Source organism: Bactrocera neohumeralis, chromosome 4, assembly GCF_024586455.1.
Source record: "Bactrocera neohumeralis isolate Rockhampton chromosome 4, APGP_CSIRO_Bneo_wtdbg2-racon-allhic-juicebox.fasta_v2, whole genome shotgun sequence".
NCBI lineage: Eukaryota > Metazoa > Arthropoda > Insecta > Diptera > Tephritidae > Bactrocera > Bactrocera neohumeralis.
Window position 1 is genome coordinate 26,453,331 of NC_065921.1, and position 24,408 is coordinate 26,477,738.

The following is a 24,408-nucleotide window of genomic DNA, read 5'->3' on the forward strand; positions in this document are numbered from 1 at the left end:
AACTGAAGTCATTAAAGATGAATCGCTCAGCGCATTGAATGCTATTCTGGAAACTGACTTTAACAATTGATTCACGGATTGGACAAAAAGTCGACACAAGTGTATTGAGGCCAAAGGAGGATTACTTTGAGGAGAACGACTTAGATTTTGAAGAATAAATTAATAATTTCAAAATTATGAACAACGTCTTACTATATTTTGCTCATAGTAGTATGAGCATTCGAAAGATCTATCCGTATATCTGCAAGTATTGTTGTTGCTGTGTGTTGCACGAAAAACGCATATGCATCATCGGATGCGTACGCAACAACGAAGTTTTCCTTCGTTTTCCGCTACTTGCCATACCGAAGAAACGCCGAGCGTCCAACGTCGTCGTCGTCGACGTGCTTGACAGCGACAAAGTCGCTGCGTGCTGTAAAGCGTTAAAGTCAAATATTCACACATTCGCATAACTTCTTGCCACTGCCAACGCGATCACTCCAACGAAACGGCGCGTACACGGTTTTTGATCGCTGATCTGATCGCCGCCGCTGATCGTGTACGTCTTGTCTGCGCTGTCGGTTTCGTGGCTCAGGAGGATACATTCGCCACGAATTCGTATCAGTAGTGAAAGTGTAGCAAAAGCGAACGGTTCGCCTAACGGGTTCTCTACAATACTTTCCGGCAGATACGTCGAGTCGTCCGATCTAAAGTGCTTGGCCCCAATAGCCACAGCCAAGTAGACTAAATACATTAGGAAACATATCTCCAACATCTTCATTGCCCAACCGGCAGTGAAAATACTTAACTAAAAAACAATAACAAAAACCAAAATAGAAGAAAGGAAGCAAAATTAAAAACTGAAAAGTGAAAACTCTGATTTCAGTAGAGAGGTTATTTTTAAAAAATATATTTTTGGAATTTTAATTTCTTTCGCGGTTGCCGCACTGCCGCTACTTGCAATCATGCACAAGAAGAAGTGCGAGCGAATGTGTTGAAGTTTCGAAAGTGTGTGTTTTCATATTGAATTAAGGAAATTGTGAAATATTTGGAAAAAAATAAATAAATTTCTGTGGGCTGAAATTTTTGTGTGAAAAACAAAATATTTATAAGCTTACAAGTTCTGTATTGTGAACGCGCGCAAAAGTGTGCTTTGTTGTTGTGAAAATGTGGAGAAAATCCAAGGATAATATTGCACAATATTTGTGCGTGGCGCTTTTGCTATGTGTGGCCGCCAGCGCTTCCGCTCAATATCAACATTTCGTGGATACTTTAGGCGCCGATATATTCTATGAGCACCAGGAGGGCTCGGAGTCGCCAATTCATTATTTGAATGATGGTGATAGCGAGTTCGTCGCGCTGGATTTGGATAAACCCATCAACTTCTACAGTGAAAAATATGATAAACTTTTTGTGAGTATTTTTTGAATTGTATATATCATTTAAAATTCTTTGGAATCCTGTACATTGAATTGTTGTATCTGCAGAAGAATAAGGCCTTATTTGACTACACTTTCCTGAAAAATATCTTCGTGCATCAAGCTTTGCTGTACTATTGAATTTCTATTTGAAACTGTGGTGCGAAAATTGGTCTATAGTATAATTGATTTTTTTTCCAACTAACGGTAGTTTATAATATCGCAAAATGTGGTTTCAAAATTCTTAGAAAATGTGTTTGACTATAAAAAGATTTAGTTAAAACAAGAAAAAACTTTAACTTCGGCTGCACTGAAGCTAGAATACTCATAATAATTGTGTTTCTTATAGCAAATTTGTGTATAATTCGGTCTAAAACGGTAACAGCTAATCATGTATTCTCATATGTAGTCGAAAAAATCTTTTCGTATTTCTAATCAAACTTCAACTTATTTTATTATATTTATAACAAACTTTAATGAACCAAATATTTAGTGGACCACTTTTTGCCATTTTTCCGTCAGAGTCATTAATCCGTCAGTGTATAACTTTTCTTTTTTCTTGGCGAAAAACTGCGACAAGTAATTTTCTCTTGAAGCCAACTTTACTCCATTAAGGGAGTTCTGCATTGACCGAAACAAATAGTAGTCTGATGGTGCAAAGTCTGGGCTATATGGTGGTGGACAATCTCTCCCAGTTTTTACCGAGTCATTAAAGATGTGTGTTTAGCCCCTGATAGAAAACCAAGCTCTCTGTTGATCAGTTTTGGCCATTTTTTTTGATTGCCAAGCTATGCGACCATTTGTTGAACTTCAGGACGCTTGGACCATGATCTTTTCACACATTATTGTCGTATTTGATCCACTTTTCGTCTCCTGTTACCACTCGCTTCAGAAATGGTGCGATTTCATTTCGTTTCAGCAAAGAATTGCAGATGTTAAAATTTTTCACTGATAATTTATGTAGTACCCAAACATCGGGCTTCTTTTTGTAGCCAGCCTTTTTTAAATAGTTCAAAACCGTTTGATGATGAATGTTAAGTTCCTTAGCGATGTCATGGCTGCTTATGTGATGATTCTGGTCAATCTTTTCCTTAATTTAATCGACTTTTTCGACGGTAGGTCACACATCGAAATTTCCAGAACGGAACGAATCATTGTTGTGGTACACGAACTGATACAGCATCGTCTCCGTAAATTTTACAAATTTCATTGGTGGCTTGCGTTGAGAATAATAAATAAAATATATTCTAATATAATAATAATAATGGACATTTTGTTGTTGTTGTTGGATAAAAGTCGGGTCCATTCCAGTTACATAGACCCGACTATCGTGGGTAAGGGTTTTCCGTTTTCTCAATGTCTGGTTAGCAGATATCCCTCAGTTAAGTTCTGGTTAAAAAAAAGATTTCTTACCGAACGAAGGAATCTTGGTTATGTTAACCGTAACTTAACTCACAGATTTCTGCTAACCAGTCATTGAGAAAACAGCTCTTATATAATATTACTATTTTATATCTTCATATTCCTACATTATGATGAAGAGATATACATAGCTAATTTCTTTTTTAGCATATCAAATTATTTGAAATAGCTTGTGACCTTCTCTCTAATAATCTATTGTAATATTATAGAACAATGTAAAAATATTAATTTCTTGATATAGGGCAGTTCGGACATTTCTCTCTTTGTATATTGAATGGGTTTACTTTGCAAGCCAACTATCGGTTAAGTAACCAGTCAAGTAACGTCCCCGGTATCAAAGATTTATGTTAAAACCTCTAGGGCTTTCTTAGTCTAGAGGCATGAGTTTCAGGCAAGATTTGGAGTGACGTAAAACAAGGCAATTAATATTTTTACTATCCATTTTTTATTAATGTGACAAGTATGGAGGGAAAAGCAAAAAAAAAGTTAACAATTGCAAAAACTTGCAGCTGCTGAATTCAACCCTCTTACCAATCTAAGCCAAAAAAAAAATTATTAATGTAAAATAATGTCTCAATATCTGGTTATAGGGAAAAGTTGGAAAAAAAAGTTTTCACAAAGTAGCAAATGGCTGAAAAAAGAACTTTTTTGAATGTTTTGAATTTTTCGAAAATAGTAAAAAATTAAATTAAAAGATAAAGATAGTTCCACACTTAGACAAGTTTATAAAGAAGACTCTCTAAAGACCCGAAGTAAAACGGTTTAGTCGAACCTGAGAAATCGTTGGTTTAGTTTTAATACAAACAGTTTCGATAAAATCGCATTTAAAGCTTCAGTTCCGGCCGAATCAATTTGGTTGCCGGGTCAGAGAAAATATGATTTGAATTTTGAAAATTCTTTTGTAGACATATTATATTCTTAAATAGGTAAGCTTTCTAGACTCATAAGCCAATTAAGGCATACTTGACCAATCTAACCGAAACTCTTGTGTACGTGTGATCTTTTACCATTTTCTAACGCATAGGGCTTACTATATTAGTTGCATGGTGTGGTTGTGTTTATGGCACGGTTTGTTTCCGGCATTCCACTTCAATTCTTTTAATGTATTGAAGTTTCGCTGGTCTTAACTTGATCGGTAGTACCTTAATATTCATTGTATAAATCTCTTGCGAATTTGGTAATATCTATCGAAAATAGTGGCTTCTTATGATGACCAAAAACGTCTCTTAGAGGATGTTTCCAAATATCAAAATTCTTAATCTTGTGGTATCACGTATTGACTTCTCTCCGTTGGTATCTTGTATGCTCTGTTACGAACTGTCTGAATGATTTGAAATAGTTTCCACATACTACTTTATACGTAAGAGCAACATGTTTCCAAGCACGTTGGACGGTATATTCTTTCGAAATATCCACATTTCAATTATATTTAATTATAAATCTATATGTATATATGTATATATTTATGCATACTCGTATAACATATGTATGTATATGACAATGTCGCCAGCTTTGTTTTTGCCGACACTACTTCTTCAAAGCATTTTTTATTTAAAATAAATCAGAATTAATTGTCAGGTGGTACAAGAACTGGATGCTTAACAGCGTGCTGTCACTGACACAATATCTGACAGCAGACAATAGAATTCCGTGGGGTACCACCCACACACACACTTTGCGACATGATTAATCACAAAATTTAGTGTTACGAGCGGTAAAAAACGACTTAATTAAAGCGAAAACGTTCACAAAAGAATTCCATGTTTTTCGCGCCATAAAATTCTCCGAAATATTATTAATTTAAGCACTTCGCGTGAAAATTGTCACAAAATAAAAATGCCTAAAAAACGAACATAATTTTCGTGAGTTGACAAGTCGCAAATGTTTGGCTGACGGCCAGCGGTGTCAGCCTTCTCGAGATTAAAGAAGAACTCGTATATTACTGGTGCCACATGTGGCCATTAAATATAAAGAATATATGGCGAATGTCCTGTGCGATAAACAAAAAAATCGAAATATGCGGGCCAATAGCCGCTGACCACTTCGCCAAGCAATATGCGACTAATAAAAGTGAAGAGCGCGATAATTTTTTCCTGACAAGTGTGTCACTAAACTGTCAATATGTGTGTGGCGTCGCATTCAATTAAAGTCACCAAAGTAGTGAGACCCATCTATATTTGTATCTTGTATGTGTGGCCAAAGTAATGTTGACAATGACTGCATAAAAAATGTGGCGCTAAAGTGGCCGACATAGTTCGAATTTGCCGCCGTTTTAATGACTGAAATGCGGTAAATTCTACAGTTAAACACATTTACATCTCGTGTTGCCAATATACGAAGACTTATTTGGTTTATTTTGGTTCACTATATTTTTCATGTATGTAACGGTTATATTTTAAAGAATCCTGTATTTAGGCTTAAGATTCCTTTAGCCTTGAAAGTACTGTTTCCAACGATTGCTCCACGCTAGCTTTATTAAATTTTTCCTGTACCATTCCATACTAACAATGGTATATACATACACAAATTTGTGATTAGAAGTCCAAACATACTTGAGAGCTTTTTCCAAGCCTTTTGTAATCTTGCAGATCTTAAACAAAATTATTCTGGTATTCAAACCCACGTCCAATCGAATAACGAGGAGGACATACTCAATACTAAGCTAAATTGTGGTCGGATGAGGCTTAGTAACTGTGAAATACCGCAGATCTTCTTTTTCTTTATTGGCGTAGACACCGTTTACGTGGTTATAGCCGAGTTTATAACAGCGCGCTAGTCGTTCTTCCTTTTCACTGTTTAGCGCCAATGGAGATTCCAAGTGTAGCCAGGTCCTTCTCCACTTGGTCTTTCCAACCGAATGGAAGTCTTCCTTTGCTTACGCCGGCGGGTACTGCATCGAATACTCTAAGAGCTGGAGTGTTTTCATCCATTCGCGCGACATGATCGAGCCAGGGTAGCCGCTGTCTCCTGATTTATTGAACTACGTCAATGTCGTCGTATATCTCGTACAGCTAATCGTTCCAACGGTTGCCAATGCGCCAATGACTATAAGTCCTCCGTTATCGAAAACTCGTAACGCTGACCCATCAGGTATTGTGATCGTTCATGCCTCTGTACCATATAGCAGGACGGACATGATGAGTGACTTGTAAAATTTGGTCTTTGTTTGTCGAGAGAGGCCTTTACTTCTAATTTTCTTGTGGTATTTTGCGGGGATATCCAATTCAGAAATAGCGGCATAAAGCTATCCATTCAGTTCGTTGACGGTGGACTTTAATCTTTCACACTGTACTCGATATAATGTTGAGGAGGTTTATACCACTGCAGTTGACGCAGATTGAGCGGTCTCCTTTTTGTGGATTGGCCAGAACACATTTAAATTCCAATCTTCGGGCAAGGTTTTGTTATATACTACAAAGAAGTTGATGCATGCTCCTTACCAGTTCATCGCCACCGTATTTGAATAGCTTGGACGGCAATCCATCGGTCTCCACCGCTTTGTTGTTCTTCAGACGGGTAATTGTTATTCGAACTTCTTCATGGTCTCTATAGTCTAATTTGTATGCCGATAGCAAATGCCCTAACCCTCTTAATGTCTGTTTGATAATCTTCTGAAATCGCGCAGAATTTACTAGAAAAAACGGGGGCTCCATGTTGACAGCGGAACTTCTTCCAGGGTGATCCGAAGTAAAAAGAAAAAAAATGGTGTTTTTTAAATAAGACTATAAACTAGGTTTCGGACGAGGAAAAAAACTAAAAAGTACAAATTATATGGTTGTTAGACATTAAAAAAAAATTGCTTCGAGAAAAACGCGTTTAAAGTTTTAATTGACTACATAGCTGAACTCGAGCCCCCAACTTTTCAAGGAGGTATCTCAAAAACTATTACTCGGTTTAACTACAGCATCCAGAGATGTTATAGAATTAAATAAGACCATAATTTTTTTTTTTTGAAGTCGTCTAACCCATGTAACACCTTAAGGAAAACTTAACCCATCCAATGTTTCAAAAAGTACAAAAATTTGAGTTCATTGAATTCATTTCGATATACATAAATACTCGATTGAATAAATTCATTGCAATTTCCGTGCTCATAATCAGTGCAGTAAAACCTCTTATCAACCGATACATATATATATTCGTATATATATGTACATACATGCATGAAAATAGACGCTCGAGACGATGTAAATAAACTCGATTTGATCTCGTGCTGCCTTCCGTGCCATCCGTGCCTTTGCACTCTTTTCATACCGATCTACCGATCAACCGATCAATCACTCTTCTCATGTGTGTCGGTATTGTTATTGTATATTGGGTATGTTTGAGTGAGTAGTCTAAGGTGTTCGGTTAGTTGTGCGGAATTTGCTGTACGAAGTGCAACAACAGCTGCTTTGTCTCATTTAGGTCTGTGATCTATTTTCTCTGGGCATTATGTTGTACGTGTGCATGTGTATATGTGTGTGTATGCAAATAAATTGTTGCATTTATAAGCAAAGCCGAACGCTCGAAATTGTGTTATCATGTCAATTGTTTACAGATGTACAGATTAATTTGAATTGCTTTGCTTTCGTCTGGTGGAGTGTGCAATTTGAGTATTTGATTGATTACATAGAGAGTTAATTAATTAAGAAAATTAGGTTTTATAACAATTTTAAAAGAATAATTAATAACAATATTTTGGATTTAGTATATGATTTGATAAGCGGAGTGGATTAAGTTAGAAAAAAAAATACCTCATTCAACTGAGATAAAGCCTAAAATTATAGAAAACAGAGTTTACATCTCGTCAAACGTTGACGACGCTGCTAGTGCCATTTTGATTTATTAGTACGTCTTTCGTCAGCGACTGAGTGTATATTCCTATTAGATTTAAGTTTATGTGGTGATTATTGAGATTCCTCTCTTAGAGGTCTTAAATAGTCAGAAAAACAATTGAAAACAAGAAAAAACGTTAACTTCGGTTGCACCGAAGCTAAATGCCCTTCACAGGTGCATTTCTGTTAGTAACTATGCGTTCAGTTTGTATGGCAGCTATATGCTATAGTAAGCCGATCTGAACAATTTTTTCGGAGATTATATTGTTACCTTAAGCAGTAATCCGTGTCAAATTTCGTGAAGATACCACGTCAAATGCGAAAGTTTTCCATACAAGCTCTTGATTCCGATCGTTCGGTTTGTATGGTAGCTATATGCTATAGTGAGCTGATCTGAACAATTTCTTCTGATATTACATTATTTCTACAAACAATAATTCATACCAAATTTGGTAAAGATATATCGTTAAATGAGGAAGTTTCCCATACAATAACTTGATTCCGATCGTTCAGTTTGTATGGCAGCTATGTATATGTTATAGTCGTCCGATATCGGCCGTTCCGACAAATGAGCAGCTTCTTGCTGAGAAAATTAGAGGTGAAACATTTCAGATCGGTTACTCAAAAACAGACGGACATGGCAAAATCGACTCAGCTCAACATACTGATCATTTATATATGTACTTTATAGGGTCTTCGACGCTTCCTTCTGGGTGTTACAAACTTCGTGACAAACTTAATATATCCTGTTCAGGGTATAACAATTCGCCAGAAGTTTGGCTGAGTTGTCTTTATACTTGTATATTTCATTTATAGTTCGGATCTGGCATCAAATGATTACAGTCAATGCCAAACGATTTTGCTGAACTTGCGAATATGAACTGCATGGTTGGTTGCCAGACTTAGGGTTAGGGTTGCCAATGCGCCAAGGACCATAAATCTTCCGCAAAACCTTTTTCTCGAAAACTCGTATCGCCGCTTCATCAGATGTTGTCATCGTCCATGTCTCTGCACCATGTAGTAAGACGGCGATGATGAGTGACTTGTAAAATTTGGTCTTTGTTCATCGAGAGAGGACTTTACTGTTGCCAAGAATTATTTTGCGTTTAATTTCGAGGTTGACGTTGTAGTTGGTGTTAATGCTGGATTCAAGGTGAAGGAAATTATCTACGACTTCGTAGTTATGACTGTCAACTGTGACGTGTGAACCAAGTCGCGAATTCGACGACTGTTTGTTTGATGACAGAAGATATTTCGCCTTACCCTTGTTCATTATCTGACCCAACTGTTTCGCTTCTTTGTCCAACCAAGAGAATGTAGAACTAAAAGCCGGGTTGTTATAGCCAATAAGCCGGTCATCTACTTAAGTCATGTGTTGTGGTTCTTTAAGACTACTTTTTGAGGAAGGTGTTTGAAGTCAAAAAGTAAACTAATAATAAAGTACGAACAGGCGGTAATTTTATTAAGTCCAATTCAAAAGAACATATTGAATTCCAATAAGAAAATTTTCATTTCATATTTTCCTCTTGAAATGAGTTAGAACTCAAGCGGGCTTGACTGAGTTATTAATTTATGAGGCGGCAAATTGTGAATTATTAAAGCGCCAATTAGCTCTAAAATTTATCGGCATGCTGCAGTCTTAGTTATGTTGTAATAACAAAAGTCGAACAAAAACAAAAAACAAAAAAACTTCACACTTGTGTTTCTATAAGAATGGACGCATAAAAGGCGTCAAGAGTTGCTTAGGGTCTCTAAGTGGCACATATGGATATATGTACATATATGTATCATGCATACATACATATGTACAATTCACACAATGGCTTGCACTTAAGTACGTACTTAATTTCATGAGCATAAACACTTTATTAAGAGATATATGCTAGAGGATCCTTGCGGAGGGAAGTTGTCGGAAGAAAAATAAAAATAAAAGCGAAAACAAATGTGCGGCATAATAAAAACAAACCACTTCATTGATCGCACGCCACATACATATGCACATAAGCGCATGACTCTCCGAACATACGCACTCATATACTACATATGTATATGTATGTGTACTCTGGCGATTTATGTCGACCTATGCACTTGTGTGGGAGCCCTAGTGTTGAGTTTCCACATTGCATTCTTAAGTACACTTATATATATAAGTACATGTGTATATATGTATATATGCGTGTAGATGGTAGAAGATTGTTGCCTATCTAATGAGCTTGTTAATTGACTTGCATCGCAACATCACACCCTACAGCTGGTGTGATTAATTGTTTGAGCAGCAACAACGCCCGTTAGGGAAAATACCCCAAAAGATATTTGGATATCACTGAGTTCTTTTAAAATATTGCCTCAAATCTCACTATTGAATTGTAAAAACATTCGATGCAATAATTTAGAGAATTCTAATACACTATCAGCCTAGTTCACTTCTTAATAAGTTTTCTGTTAAGCTGCTGGGGAATGCTGTCGGTTTGATAGTGTTTAGCTGGATGCAAATCTGATTTAATTAGAGTTATGTAATACTGACTGTTTACGCAACGGAACCGAACGAATCGATGATCACTTTGATCCAATCACTGGCAAAATGGTAACGACTTCCAGTGTTGAACATAAACGATGAAGATAGGAAAAACTCAAATCCGTTGATTGCGCTGAAATCACGATTACGAGGTTAGATTAGATGGCTGATCAAATATTGCATGTGAACTGATATGTAGTCCTTTGTGAGGCCATATAAATTCGAACTTATAAATTAGTAAAATACTTAGTAGCCAATAAAAATTTGTATGGTTCGTTTTTAATTTCCATTCCCGCGAGTTTAGTGAAGTTATGAGCACCCAAGTGTTTGAATCTTGACCTCCCAAACGCGGAACAGTTAAGAAGGAAGAGTTGAGTTGTTTCCATCTCATCTTCTTCCATACAGCTTCTGCAGATGGCGTCTGGTAGGATTCTCAGTTCTACTGCGTGGACGCCAAAAGGACAATGATCTGTTAAAAGCCCCACAACTAGGGAGAGGTTAGCTTTAGTGAGACCAAAGAGATCACTAGATTTCTTGCGATTAATCATGGGCCAAAAGGTTTTTGCGTCAGCGCATGTACCGATGGTCACCCGGCCAACATTACCCGATCCGGAGCACCGACCCACTCATCAGCTTTTCAATTTCTGGCGACTCCGCTGTGGCTTGGCACCCGTACCAGTCTTATCACAGAGATACTCGATGCTATGGTTAGCGAGGTTAGGCACTCCTTAACCAGACCGTAACTCGCTGCTATCCTATCCTCTGCTGTCTGAGTGGATGGTCACTTCAGTAAAGAAGGCTGCACCATAATGGCTGAAATCTCGGCCTGTAAAACACTGCAATAGTCAGTAAATCTAAAGCTGGATTTGACAGAGAGAGAGGGAGCCGCCAGATTTTGGTTTGGTGACTTCATAATCCAAGTGATCCAGTATGAAGTGAAAGTTCCCCACTCACTTTTCGAGAGTTTTTTTAGGAATACAAATTTTCTAAGTCTGATGGCCAATTTCGCAGCCATACACCTACCGACGATATCTACGTGCAATGTGTGCAAGATAGCGTTAAATGTGCGTTAACCTTAGTGCACCACACATGCTGATGAGCGCCGCTTGTTGAACGCGCTCGATTTTAATTGCAGTGTGTGGTCTTTTCTAGAGCCCTACACCACATAAAGAGTTCATATAACGTAATGGGCTTGACTATGGTGTCGTAGAGCCAGAAAACTACTTTTAGTGAGATTCGTAAACGGTACTCAGGAACTTTCCTTTGACCATAAGCGCTACATCGTCAGCAGAGGCAATCACCCGGCCGCCACGATCTTCAAGTGTTTTAAGCAGGTCGTTAACGACCAGAACCCTTAAAAGAGGAGAGAGAACTCCTACTTGTGGGATTCCCCTACTCACATTTCGCACATATGCATATGCATCTGAAGATGAAAATCACGTTTGTATGACAACTATAGTATATAGTGAGCTGATCTGAACAATTTATTCGAATATTGTAGAGTTGTCTTTGGCAATTCATGCCAAATATCTAAGAAATTAAAAGAGTTTTGAATTTGAAGTTAAATATTAAGTAAATGTCTTGCAACAAACGACTGCCATCAGATTCGGCTCATCACTACAACACAAATCATGCGTCGATCGTACGCATTCCAACCAGCGTTGAACCAAATCACCCACGGTTCACTTCACAAATAAACACAAGGCGCTGAGGGAGCAGCATTCCAATGTTGTTGTTGTTCGTTGTCAATGATTTACTCCCCATAGTGTTGCAAGCAAAGGCGGGCTGTTGCATTGCGAATGTATGTATGTGAAAAACGGCCGCCACAACAATAACAACAATGTAGGCATAAGCTCTAAATTTAGTTGCATTTAGTTATTGCTTATGTTGTTTTTGCTAAGCGTTCAACATTTTGTGTATGATACGTGTGTTATTGTAATTAAGAAGTGTTGTCTGTTTTTGTTGTTGTTCTGCAAAGCACTTATTCATTTCTGATGATGCTGCTGCTTAATTTTGCTTAATACACCAAGGCACAAACACACTCATATACATATATATATATATATATATATATATATATATATATATATATATACATATACATGTATGCGTGTATGCGCCACGCAGCAGGCGCAAATGTGTTGCATCAGTAGCTGCCACACGCATGCAGTTACTCTCATACATGCCATATGCCTCAGCTGCGGCAGCTGTTTGCGGTTACTTTAATGTTTTTGTTTTTATTGTTTTTGCTGTGTTTGTGTGGCTGCTTGTGGTAAGTTTTATTCCCCATCCTGGAGATACGCTTATAAAATTTTACAGTTGTATTATTTCCCCATAATCCACACTTTACACAACACCGAGTCATTGCTATAAAAAATAAAACCAACAACAAAAATCAAAAATAGAAATACCACAAAAACAAGAAATGTATTTTAAACTGGAACACAAACAAATATTGGAGTCGTTGCAGCGTTTACATTGTTGTTGGTGTTTCATGTGCGTATATTTAACCAGAATTTGGAGCAAATGCATTGCTTTATTAAAATTATTTGCAAAGTGATGGAATTTTTATTTTTTGTGTTTTTGGTTCGCAAGTTATCATTGCACCAGCATCACTTTGTAACATTTTTTGCCTCGGTCTCGTTACCCTAGTAGCTGGCCTTTAGAGGAGATCGAACTGTTGAAAGTAGCTTTGTATTTATTTGTCTAATTTGGAACCGAAATAATGAAGGGATTGTCTTTCATTCATATGTCAATGTCGTCATATATCTCATACAGATCATCGTTCCATCGAATGCGATATTCGCCGTGGCTAACGCGCAAAGGACCATAAATCTTTCGCAGAACTTTTCTCTCGAAAACTCGCAACGTCGACTCATGCATCTCTCTGCACCATATAGAAGGACGGAAATTATGAGTGACTTATAGAGTTTTGTTTTTCTCCAGCAGCAAGTTGAAGAAGTCACATGAAAGAGAGTCGCCTTGTTTCCAGGCTGAAAGCTCGTTTGGTATCGAACGGCTCGGAGAGGTCATTCCCGATCCTGACGGAGTTTTTGGTGTTGCTCAACGTCAGTTTACACAGCCGTATTAGTTTTGCAGGGATACCGAATTCAGACATCGCGGCATAAAGGCAGCTCCTTTTCGTGCTGTCGAAAGCAGCTTTGAAATCGACGAAGAGGTGATGTGTGTTTATTTTCCTTTCACGGGTTTTTTTTCAAAATTTGGCGTTGTTGATTTGCCAGGTCTAAAGCCACACTGATAAGGCCCAATCAGTTTGTTGACGGTGGGCTTTAATCTTTCACACAATACGCTCGATAGAATCTGGCGCGATGTTGAGGGGTCTCCCACGGTTTGGCGCAGATTGGGGGAGTCTTAGATTCCGTTGGGATGGGCTTTCATCACCAGTTTGATTCCAAAGAAGTTGAGCATGCTTTCATCCGGCCTTTGGGCAATGTTTGAATAGCTCGGTCGGCAATCCATCGGCCCCCGCCGCTTTGTTGTTCTTCAGGGGGGTGATTGCTATTCGAACTTCTTCATGGTCGGGCAATTGAACGTCTGCTCCATCGTCATCGATTGGGGAAGAATTTTGGGCGATTACCTCTTTCAAATGTTGGTCGAGACTACAACATCCGTTGAGTCCCATTTTCGGTGCCTCATTCGAGCATATAGACTGCTAACTGGCGAATAACACGCATGATGTTTTGCACTAAGGGCCGAATCAAAGCGAAATTGTAAGCATAGACTTTAAACTTTACATATCCCTTCCAGGAGAAAGTTTAACGGTGTAATATTACACGATCTTGGTGGGTCAATTGACCTAAAACATGAAATTATCTGCTCACCGAAATGTTCTTTCAATAAATCCATTAATTGATGCAATGTGTGGGAAACCAAATGTCGCCGAGATTACTAGCTTCAATTTCAGGCTTCAAATAGTCGGTCGCGATAACGGTCACCATTGACGGTTACGTTCTCTCCGGCAACATTTTCGAAGAAATGTGGACCAATGATTCCACCTTACCACAAACCAAACCGTCATTTTTTCTGGATGAAATGGCAGCTCTTGAATCTCTTCAGATTGCTCTTCGTCCCAAATGTGACAATTTTACTTGTTTACATACCCATTGAGCCAGAAATGGGCCTCATCGCTGAACAAAATTTGGCTCGAAAACGTCGGAACATCTTGGAACTTTTCAAGAGCACATAGAGCGAAGCGATGTCGCTTGGTAAGGCTATTGAAAAAAGTACCTCTACTTAGATTACTCGTAAGATGTGTCAGCATAGATTCGTAAGCCTTTCTATTTTTTAAGACTAAATAAGAAATGCAAATGTTCGAAGAAGTTTTTAATTGTTTATACATAAATTCCTCAGCTGTCGCTCAAAATCGGGCAATTATTGGTAAATATACCTTAGTTTGAGATGACCTAATACTTAAATTTGGACTTCGAACCTGTATATAACAATCTTTCTTAAATTAATGAGAGCGATAATCTGTTCTTCGCTCCCCCACTGTTGAATGGTAAAATTTCTTTGAAATAATACCGACTTTTTAATTCACTTGCTGCGTTGTAACTGTTTATTTTCATATTACATCATAGTGGTTTTCAAACTTTGGATTTCCTGGTTTTTAGTTGACAAGTAGATTATCATTAGCTAAATTCTTTCTGGTTTACGGTTGGTAGCACGAGTTCTGTTTACCTTTTTGATCTACCATTAGTACTTTACGAAGTTTTCTGCGTTATACTGAAGTTATCGCCCGCTTCGTAGCATCCACTAACATGGAAGGACCCGAACCTTTCATTGTGGTGGGTCCCCGTACTATAAAGTAGTTGCTCCGCAGGGATTAAGGAGTGGGCAGTGAGGGGTATTGACAAAAACTCTAAGACATGCACCTTGCCAAATTGCTAATGGGTGGTTCCCCCTTAAAAGGTTAAAATATGTAATCATATTGAAATGTATCAATATACTTGGGCTAAGTGAGTCATTGTGACTTAGGAAAGGGCACAATAGAACTTAGGTCGTGATGCAATCCTAATTTATTTAATCTAATATATACCGAAGCTTTGTTAATGGTTCTTCCAAACTCATATCATAATATTTCATACAATTTCAGATCAACACAAACGGCATATTGACGTTCAACATCGAATTTCCGGAGTATATCAATCAACCTTTCCCGCTGGAGTATCCATCGATTGCGCCCTTCTACGCCAATGTCGATACCACGCTCGCCTATAATATCACCTCGATATCGGTTTTTGAATCAAAAGATCCGTATCAACTGCAAAAGGCGACCAATTTGGTGAATTATGCATACCCCGAAAAGGCGCAATTCGGTGCTGATAAACTGATTGTGGCCACTTGGAAGAATGTGGGACACTTTAGTGCCAAAAATGATAAACTTAACACCTTCCAGGTTTGTGGGAAAAGTCAACTTTTATTGAATTCTATTGTACTTCATAATAAAATGCACAAACATAGGTTGCCCTGATCGCCAATGAGGAGGAAACATTTGTGCACTTCATCTATGCTTATAACGGTATAAATTGGCTGCAAGGTGAGACTGGCGCTTTGGGATTGCCGGATATACGCGCACAGGCCGGTTTTGTCGCCGAAGATGGACGTCATTATTACATCGATGGCTCGGGCACAGATAGTGTGAGTATTTTGTCGCCTCATTTGTTGAAAAGTATATTTTACTATTTTTAACAATTCTCTGTAGGCGCGTTTTACTTTCACCGAGAACTCGAACATTGGTGTGCCTGGTGTTTGGTTATTCCATGTTGGCGCTTTGAATGAAACAGCAAATGTTGAGGTGCCCATTGACCAAGAAGATCTCAATGCCATTCCACAGGCGGAGACTTGTGCCGACAGTGGTCACAAAACTTGTAATTTCAACGCGGATTGTCATGATAAGCGCGACGGCTTCTGTTGCGTCTGTCGTGAGGGTTTTTACGGTAATGGTAAGGCGTGTCTCAAAAATGATTACCCAATACGCGTAACGGGCACCTTGGCTGGTCAAATTAATGGACAAGTGATCGATGAACGCGCCAAACTGCAATCGTATGTCGTGACAGCTGACTCGCGCAGTTACACAGCCGTCAATCCGGTTAGCGTGGAGTTGGGCGCACAGTTGCGTTTAGTGGTGCCCGTCTTCAGCGCGATTGGTTGGCTCTTCGCCAAGTCGTTGAATGGTGCTGCGAATGGCTATCATCTCACCGGTGGCCATTGTGTGCATGTGTCGAAGATACGTTTTGAAACTGGCGAATCTTTGACTGTCAATCAGACATTCGAAGGTTTGAACTACTGGGATCAGTTGTCTGTGAAGCTTGAGTTTTTCGGTGATGTACCCACGGTTAGCAGTAATGCCAAATTACATATGGCCGATTATGTGGACGAGTATGCGTATGTGTCGCCGAATGAATTGCATTCCGTACATGCGCATTTGATTGAGATTCCAGAAGAGAATCGTGTCATCAACTTCCAGTTGGATCAGTCAATTTACTTTGAACGTTGTGTGCTCGACGATGAAGTGCTACCGACGGGCACAACTGTGCTGCAGAAGGCTTCGAAGATTGTTTTGGATTATTTCGAGCGCGATCAGGCTTTACGTACCAGTGTGTTGACCAAAATCGGTGTAGATGCTGAGTCGAATGCTTGTACCGATGGCACAGCCAATTGTGGCGAGCACACCGTTTGTGTGCCCTATGAGGATACCTATCGCTGTGACTGTCGTCATGGTTATGGCCCACAACTGCAGGAAGACGGCTTGGAAGTGTGCGTCGATATTGATGAATGTCTGCTACAAACGCATGCTTGCGATGACAATGCTATGTGCACCAATAATGAGGGTGGTTTCACTTGCATCTGTTTTGAAGGTTATGAAGGTAATGGTTATCGTTGCTTGAAAAATGATACTGCCACTGAGGAGCATGAGCAATATATCCCAGACTACATTATTGGCAGCAACTATCAAGATGAGTGTCAGGTGAGTAGATGCTCAGTTGAATTGTGCTAGTCTAAAATTCACTCTCTCTTCCCAGCGTTGCTCTCACGATGCCGATTGCGTGGAGAGCCGTTGCCAGTGCCGTGCTGGCTTCGAGGGTGATGGTTACGTATGCAATCACATCTGTGGTCACGATCAGGTTTTGGAAAATGGCCGCTGCGTTCCAATTTTGTTAAATGAACATCCGGTTCAACCTCAATGCAACTTCATGGGTGAATGTGAGTGTCCAACTGGTTACGAGTTGATCGAAGACTCTCAAACGTGTCGCTACACCGCGCACTACACAAGTGACTCCAAATCTGAGGAATTAAGTGAGTAGTAAGGCAATTATTACTAATTTATTACATGAACTGGATCACAAAACAATATATACACGAAGTGGGTTGTCCATACGCTCGCTTTAGTTAACTACCACCTTATCAATAGTATATTTTACAATATCCAAATTTTCGCTTTCAGTACCCTGTGATGTGGATGCCAACTGTCACATAAACGCCACATGTGAGTGGTATGAGAATGAGATGCGTCACGCGTGCACCTGCAACCAAGGCTTCCAAGGCGACGGCTACAACTGCGAACTCATCAATACATCCTGTGCCTACGTAAGTACACAGAAGCAGACAAAATAAAGGATAATACTAAGTGCATGTTCCTTTACTACTTCCACCAACTAGAACGGCGACATTTGCGATCCACATGCCTACTGCGTTTACGAAGAGTCACGTTGCGTTTGCGAGGATGGTTACGAGGGTGATGGCTTTCACTGCCAGCTGGCGCCCGATTGCCGTGATAACTCCACCTGTGGCCAGAACGCATTCTGTATTGTAGGCGTCTGTCAGTGCTTAGCCGGTTATGAGCGTGATGTGTCCGATCTTTGCGTGCCAGCCGGTCGTTGTGGTCCTGTCTTTTGCGGCGCAAATGCAATCTGTAAGTGGGATGCGCAACAGGGTGTGCAATACTGTGACTGTATTGAGGGCTACGAAGGTGACGCCTTGGAGGGTTGCCGCAGCATACCGCCACCCTGCAATGTACGCAATAATTGCGGAGTGCACGCGACCTGTGAGCCCACTGAGTGAGTATAAAGAAATGGAAGTAGAGAGTTTATTTTATTAATGAAAATTTTTATTTCTCTGCACAGCGATCCAGCTAGATATGAGTGCCAGTGCAATGCCGGTTTCCACGGCGATGGCTATGTTTGTGTGGAGGATAAAAACTGTCTCAACACACCACAGATGTGCGATATGAACGCCAAATGTTTGTCCACCAACAACGGACTTGTCTGCGTATGCAATCAAGGTAAGGTTAACTAAAAGACAGTTCCTGTCACTCCCTATCACTCATCACTTTTCCCGCCCTCTTCGTTCCCACTTAAAAAATAATACACTTCCTCTTTGGTTTTTGGTTTGCTGTTTTTGAGGTCATTCAGGCATATTAAATGTTAAATATTTATTTTTTCCCCTTTTGCTCATACGAAACTGTGCGTGACCCCTCGCTCTTGCAGGCGGTGCAAAAGCAGTAACCGAAAATGGCCAAACCGAGTAATATGTTGAAGTAACCATTATTGCGATCCCAGGTGAGCGGATGTAGTAGAAATTCACGTAAGCCACCAAATGTTGTCATTTTTGGCTTCGGTGCATGTCCACCACTGATCTGCGGTCCACTTGGTCTCATCGACGGCGGCACGGTTGCGTATAGTCGGCTTTGCTTCGTCGGTTGCGGCAGTGTCGGTAGCCCCTTTGCAAAGAGGCCATGCTTTGCTGATAATTTTGATAAATAATGTAATTTACAAATCGAATTTTGAGAAAACATTTTCGTCGTCTATTGAAAAACTTCCTTCACCGAAAATATTGAATTGACACTGACAGTTAAAGCGCTGTGTATTTGCTATAATTTTTATACAATAATAAATATTAGACATTACAAGTATTTGGAGGAGGTTTGAGGGGTCTTATCTGCAAATGCGGTGTTCTGTACTAAAAGTGTTGGATATTCTTATAACCTTCTACTAATTGGCAGTCGAACCCCTGTCCAATATAGTAAACACTTTTTGAAAAATATGAAGTCAGCCCAAATTCGAACTCACAAATCTTTTGGTGGTCATTTGGAATCTCCAATTAGTGTCAATAGCGAAAAGGATGACCGACTGGCGCGCTGTTGTAAACTCGGTCATAATCACGTAAGCGCAGTCTACGCCAATAAAGAGGGAAACATTGATAGATTCTTGGTAGTTTGAAGAAAAATCAATGAAGAAAAGCTTCTCTGTTTTTCAATGTAAATATCTGTATGAACAATTGTTGACGGTGTTAATGCTGGGTCCAAAATAGACGAATTTATCTTCGACCTCGAAGATGAGATTGCCAACAGTGACGGGGAGCCAAGTTGCGAGTGCGACGACTGTTTGTTTGATGATAGATATTTCATCTTATCCTCCTTCACAACCAGACCCACATTCTTCTCTTCCTTATCCAGTTTGGAGAAAGAAGAACTGACGACGTGGTTCTTAAGACCAGCGATATCAATATCATCGGCGTACGCCAACAGCTGTGCAAACTAAAAGAAGAATTTCCTTCTCTATTTAGTACTGTAGCTCGAATATTTTTCTCCAGAAGAAGATTGAAGAAGTCGTAACATAGTGAGTCCCCTTTTTCAAAACCTCTTTGGTATCGAACGGTCCGGAGACACCCTTCCCGGTGCTGACGGAGCTTTTCGTATTGTTCAAAGCCAGTTTACACATCCGTATTAGTTTTGCAGGGATACTAAAGTCAGACATGGAGGTATAAAGGCAGTTCTGTTTCGTGTTGTCAAAAGCAGCTTTGAAACCGACAAAGAGGTGGTGTGTACCGATCCTCTTATTACGGGTGTTTTCCAAGATTTGACGCATGGTGAATATCTAGTCAATTGATCTAAAGCCACACTAATAAGGCAAAATCAATTTGTTGACGGCGGACTTCTATCTTTCTCACAGTACCCTTGATAGAAGCTTATATACGGATGTTCTTTGGCTACCCAAAGCATACTTGGTCTAAAGCCGGAAGCCGTGAGCTGCTTGAGACATATGTAAAAGATTCGATTCTGACCACTCCCAAGTGAATGGCGCTCAGAGAACTTTCCTCATTTGCGTAATATTGTACATAGGACTCCATCCTCTGCAAACGCACTTTTATCTATTATTTCTTATAATCATCTTATAATCAAATATTTCTTATGATTCTTTTCCATGGCACTAACAGGCTTCTATGGCAATGGCTCCCTATGCTTGGAACGTCAACAACATGAATCCGGTTTTCTACTCGTGAGTCAAGGTGTTGTCATCGTGCGTGTACCCCTGAATGGCAAGAACGTGAAACCAATCTCGGTGGCTTCAATGGCTATTGGACTCGATAAGGATTGTGTAGAGGGACGCGTTTACTGGGGTGATATTTCTTCAAAGAAGATTGTTAGCGCCAAATACGATGGTACAGACTTAAAGACTTTCATTTCTGATGGTGAGTAAATGAAATCAATAAAACAAATAATAGAGTTTTTTTACAAACTTAACTACTTTTACCAGATGTAGAGTCACCTGAGGGTATTGCAATCGATGTCATTTCCAGACGCATCTACTGGACCGACTCGGTAAAGGACACAATTGAGGTGGCCAGTTTGGAAAACGCTACACTACGTGCCGTGCTCATAAATAAGAATCTGGTCAATCCACGTGGCATTGCCGTGGATCCGTATAGAGAGTGAGTGCGCGTATTCTTTAGTGCTGATGCCCAGGATACTTACTTATATTTTCTATATTAACAGAAAACTTTACTGGTCCGATTGGAATCGTGAATCGCCGAAAATTGAAATGGCCGACTTGGATGGTACTGGACGGGAGTTGTTGTTGGGTAGCGATGCTGTCATCCTACCCAATTCACTGGTCATACTCGAGAGCAGCGGTGAACTGTGCTATGCCGATGCAGGCACCAAGAAGGTGGAGTGTATCGACTCATACTCGAAACGGCTGCGTACTATCTCCAATGATTTGACATACCCCTTCGGCTTGACATTCACGCACAATCAATTCTACTGGACTGATTGGACAACGTAAGCCAATACACATATATAATCTCTATTGTCCTTCAATAAGTCTAACCTTATTTTTCTTCCAGTAAAAAATTGGAAAGCGTCGATACTTTTGGCAATCGTCAAAAGGGCATTCAGACGCCTTTCTTCGGCAGTCACAAGATGTACGGCATGACCGCCATCGAGGACAGTTGCCCGCAACTGAACAGTCCCTGTCAGATCAATAACGGCGGTTGCGTAGACGCACGCATTTGCTTGGTGAACAGCAAGGCGCCATCGGGCAAGAGCTGCAAATGTACAACCCAGTCGAAGACCTGCAATGTGCCACAGTTCGGTGTGCAGTTTTAAGGCATCGATGCGTTCTTTTCTTATCCATTAAATACAAATATTAAGTGAAAAATTTTATTTATTCGATTTCCTACAGCAGCACAAACTTATTGCACAGTTTTCTTACTTGTAAGCACATAATAGAAGCAAAAGGAAGAAAAACAAAATATTTATAAATACCATATAAGCTAAAAACACCAATGATTTTTTTGTAATTTTTATAAGCCGAGTATATTGTCCATAAAATATAAATATATATGTATGAGTATGTATGTGTTCGATATATATTTTTCGGTAAATCTAAGTAATAAAGAGAAATACATATCCACATATGAATTTGTATTCCAATCGAGGTTCCCTAATTTTTTAAAGAAACTTGAAATTTAATTTTTAGTATCATCATATCGAAAAAACATTCTTTGGCATTTATTTTTTGAAGATTATTTTATTTAAATGCGTGCTATGTCTCAGATCCCTCCGTTGACACCAATTTTCTATGATTCGTTCGAGCATTTCGACTGGTAACTGCCGAAAGACACGCGTGATGTTTTGCTCCGAGGCCTGAGACGAAGCAGGACTGTTCGCATAGACTTAAGACTTCACATACATATAGTATATCTATAGGAAAAAGTCTAGTGGTGTGATATCATACATTCTTGGTGGCCAATCTAAATAAATCCATTGTTTGAGACAATGTGTTGGAAGTGGCGTCGTCTTGTTGATACCAAATGTCACCGAGACTACGAACTTCAATTTCAGGCATCAAATAGTCGGTTATGATGGCGCGGTAATGCTCGCCATTGACGGTTACGTTCTCACCGGCATCATTTTTGAAGAAATATGGACCGATGATTCGACCGACCCACAAGCTACACCAAAATTTGGCTCGAAAACGTGGGACTCCTTGAAACTGATATCGCTTGGGAAGGCCGAACAGTTTCATTTCTTGCACAAGCTGTATTTTGTACGCTTTCAATTTAAGATCTCGATATGTCAGTGTTGTTGCGAATGGCACGGAACCAACTCTCCACGGTCGTCTTATACACTCTCAACTACGGCTGCAATATTTTCTGCACTGTGTGCTGGACTTCGGAGATCCTTTAATGTACATATGTATAAGTGTTCGTCTGTCCGATCGACCGTCACGAACTAGTCCCTAAGTTAATCATAATATTGCACTCACTCAATTCCACACTTCTTTCCAACTCCAAAAAAAGCTGCTTATTTAGAACCACCGATATCGTTCCACTCTAGAATATATCTGCTAAACCAACTTATTGAAGAAATTTAAGTTCATGTTTGGAAAACTGTTTTATTTGTTGAGCGGCCGATCAAAATCAAGTTTTTGTGTGCAAAACTTTTTTCGAAATTTTATATAGAATAACGGATAAGGCAGAGCTACGATCTACGAACATATCTTTCAGACGGGATCATTATAGCATATAGCTGCAATACAAAATCAGAAGACGCACCGCTACTAAGAGCATTCTCTTTCATTGAGGTCAGCATTCAGTCCTATAGCAGAGCGGTATTCTTACTGTGCGATTGCGAGACTCTACTGACCTAGAATACAACTTAGGAGATCTATTGAACTACTTGCTTACTGAACATTTTTCAATAGAAATTCATGCTGTAATGCTAAATATCCAGGGGAACGCAAACGTTTGAAAGAAAGAAGGTGAGATGGAAAAATCTAGACACTTCTTCTCCATTGTCTAGCTTTCGGCGAACTATAAGACATAACCGAAACTGACATTAGGGACAATAAGAAATTTGTGATAGGCTCAAAGAGCTTTGTCGATTTCTGAGGGTCTCAATTATACATTAGTTTAAGCACCACAACGGACCGGCATTCTTAGCTGTCTCGGTGACAACCCTGTTGACCTCTTTACATAACCTGTTCAACATTTACGTCAAAAAATGGGGCTAGGAAGAAATAGCAAAACGTAACCGTTGAATGAAAAGTTTTACGAATATGTATTTGATATAAGAAATGCTTCGTGACGAGTATTATTTTTCTAATCATTCTTCGGAACATCATTATTTGTTCGATTGTTTCTACTTCTCTTCTTCTTCTTTATTGGCGTAGACAGCGCTGAGTTTACAAAAGCGCGCCAGTCGTTCTTTTTTTTCGATGTTTGGCGCCAATTGGAGATTCCAAGTGTAGCAAAGATCTTCTCCAGCTGGTCTTCCTTTTACTCTGCTTCCCCCGTTACTAAAGACTTTTTATTTATTCGGATGATATGACCTAGCCAGCGTAGCCACTGTATTTAAATGACTGTACTATACCGATGTCGTCGTATATTTCGTACAGGTCATCGTTCCATCGGAAAAGTCCTTGCCCATCTTGACGGAGCTTCTGGTATTACTCAACGTCAGTTTAAACAGCCGTACTAGTTTTGCAGGGATTAAGACATCGCGGCATAAAGGCAGCTCCTTTTCGTGCTATCAAAGACAGCTTTGAAATCGACGAAAAGGTGGTGAGTGTTGATTCTCTTTTCATGGGTCCTTTCCAAGATTTGGCACATGGTAAATATCTGGTCAGTTGTTGATTTTCCAAGCCTAAAGCTACAGTGCTACTACTTCAGGGTTGGACAATGGAACGTCTGCTCCATCTTTATCGGGCCCACATGTGTTTTATTTATAATTTTAGTATGATTCGGGTATTAGTCTACAAGAGTATACTGGGGTTCCGGTCTTGAAACCTTCTGTTAGTCGCCGCAACTTTTCGTACAATTTTCAAGCATAATCCCTGTTGACCGGGATGTCAAGCTCTTCAAACTCATGCATATCGGCCTCTCTCTTTTTTTGCCTGCAAATGTGTCTCGCTTCCCCTTTTAACTCTCGGTATCTATCCCATCCCACACGTGT

The 24,408-nt window shown here is 39.6% G+C and overlaps 1 protein-coding gene across 1 annotated transcript; it reads left to right on the top strand.

The window, feature by feature from the left end:
• The first annotated feature begins 618 nt into the window (after positions 1 to 618).
• On the top strand, positions 619 to 21,885 carry LOC126756002 (nidogen). Its single transcript, XM_050468783.1, has 12 exons — positions 619 to 1,392; positions 15,265 to 15,567; positions 15,633 to 15,809; positions 15,874 to 17,139; positions 17,195 to 17,468; positions 17,617 to 17,759; positions 17,832 to 18,229; positions 18,296 to 18,453; positions 20,388 to 20,642; positions 20,708 to 20,882; positions 20,947 to 21,231; positions 21,297 to 21,885. Exons 1-12 carry the CDS (start codon positions 1,147 to 1,149, stop codon positions 21,556 to 21,558), a joined length of 3,942 nt encoding a protein of 1,313 aa, XP_050324740.1. The 5' UTR covers positions 619 to 1,146; the 3' UTR covers positions 21,559 to 21,885.
• Positions 21,886 to 24,408: the final 2,523 nt, after the last annotated feature.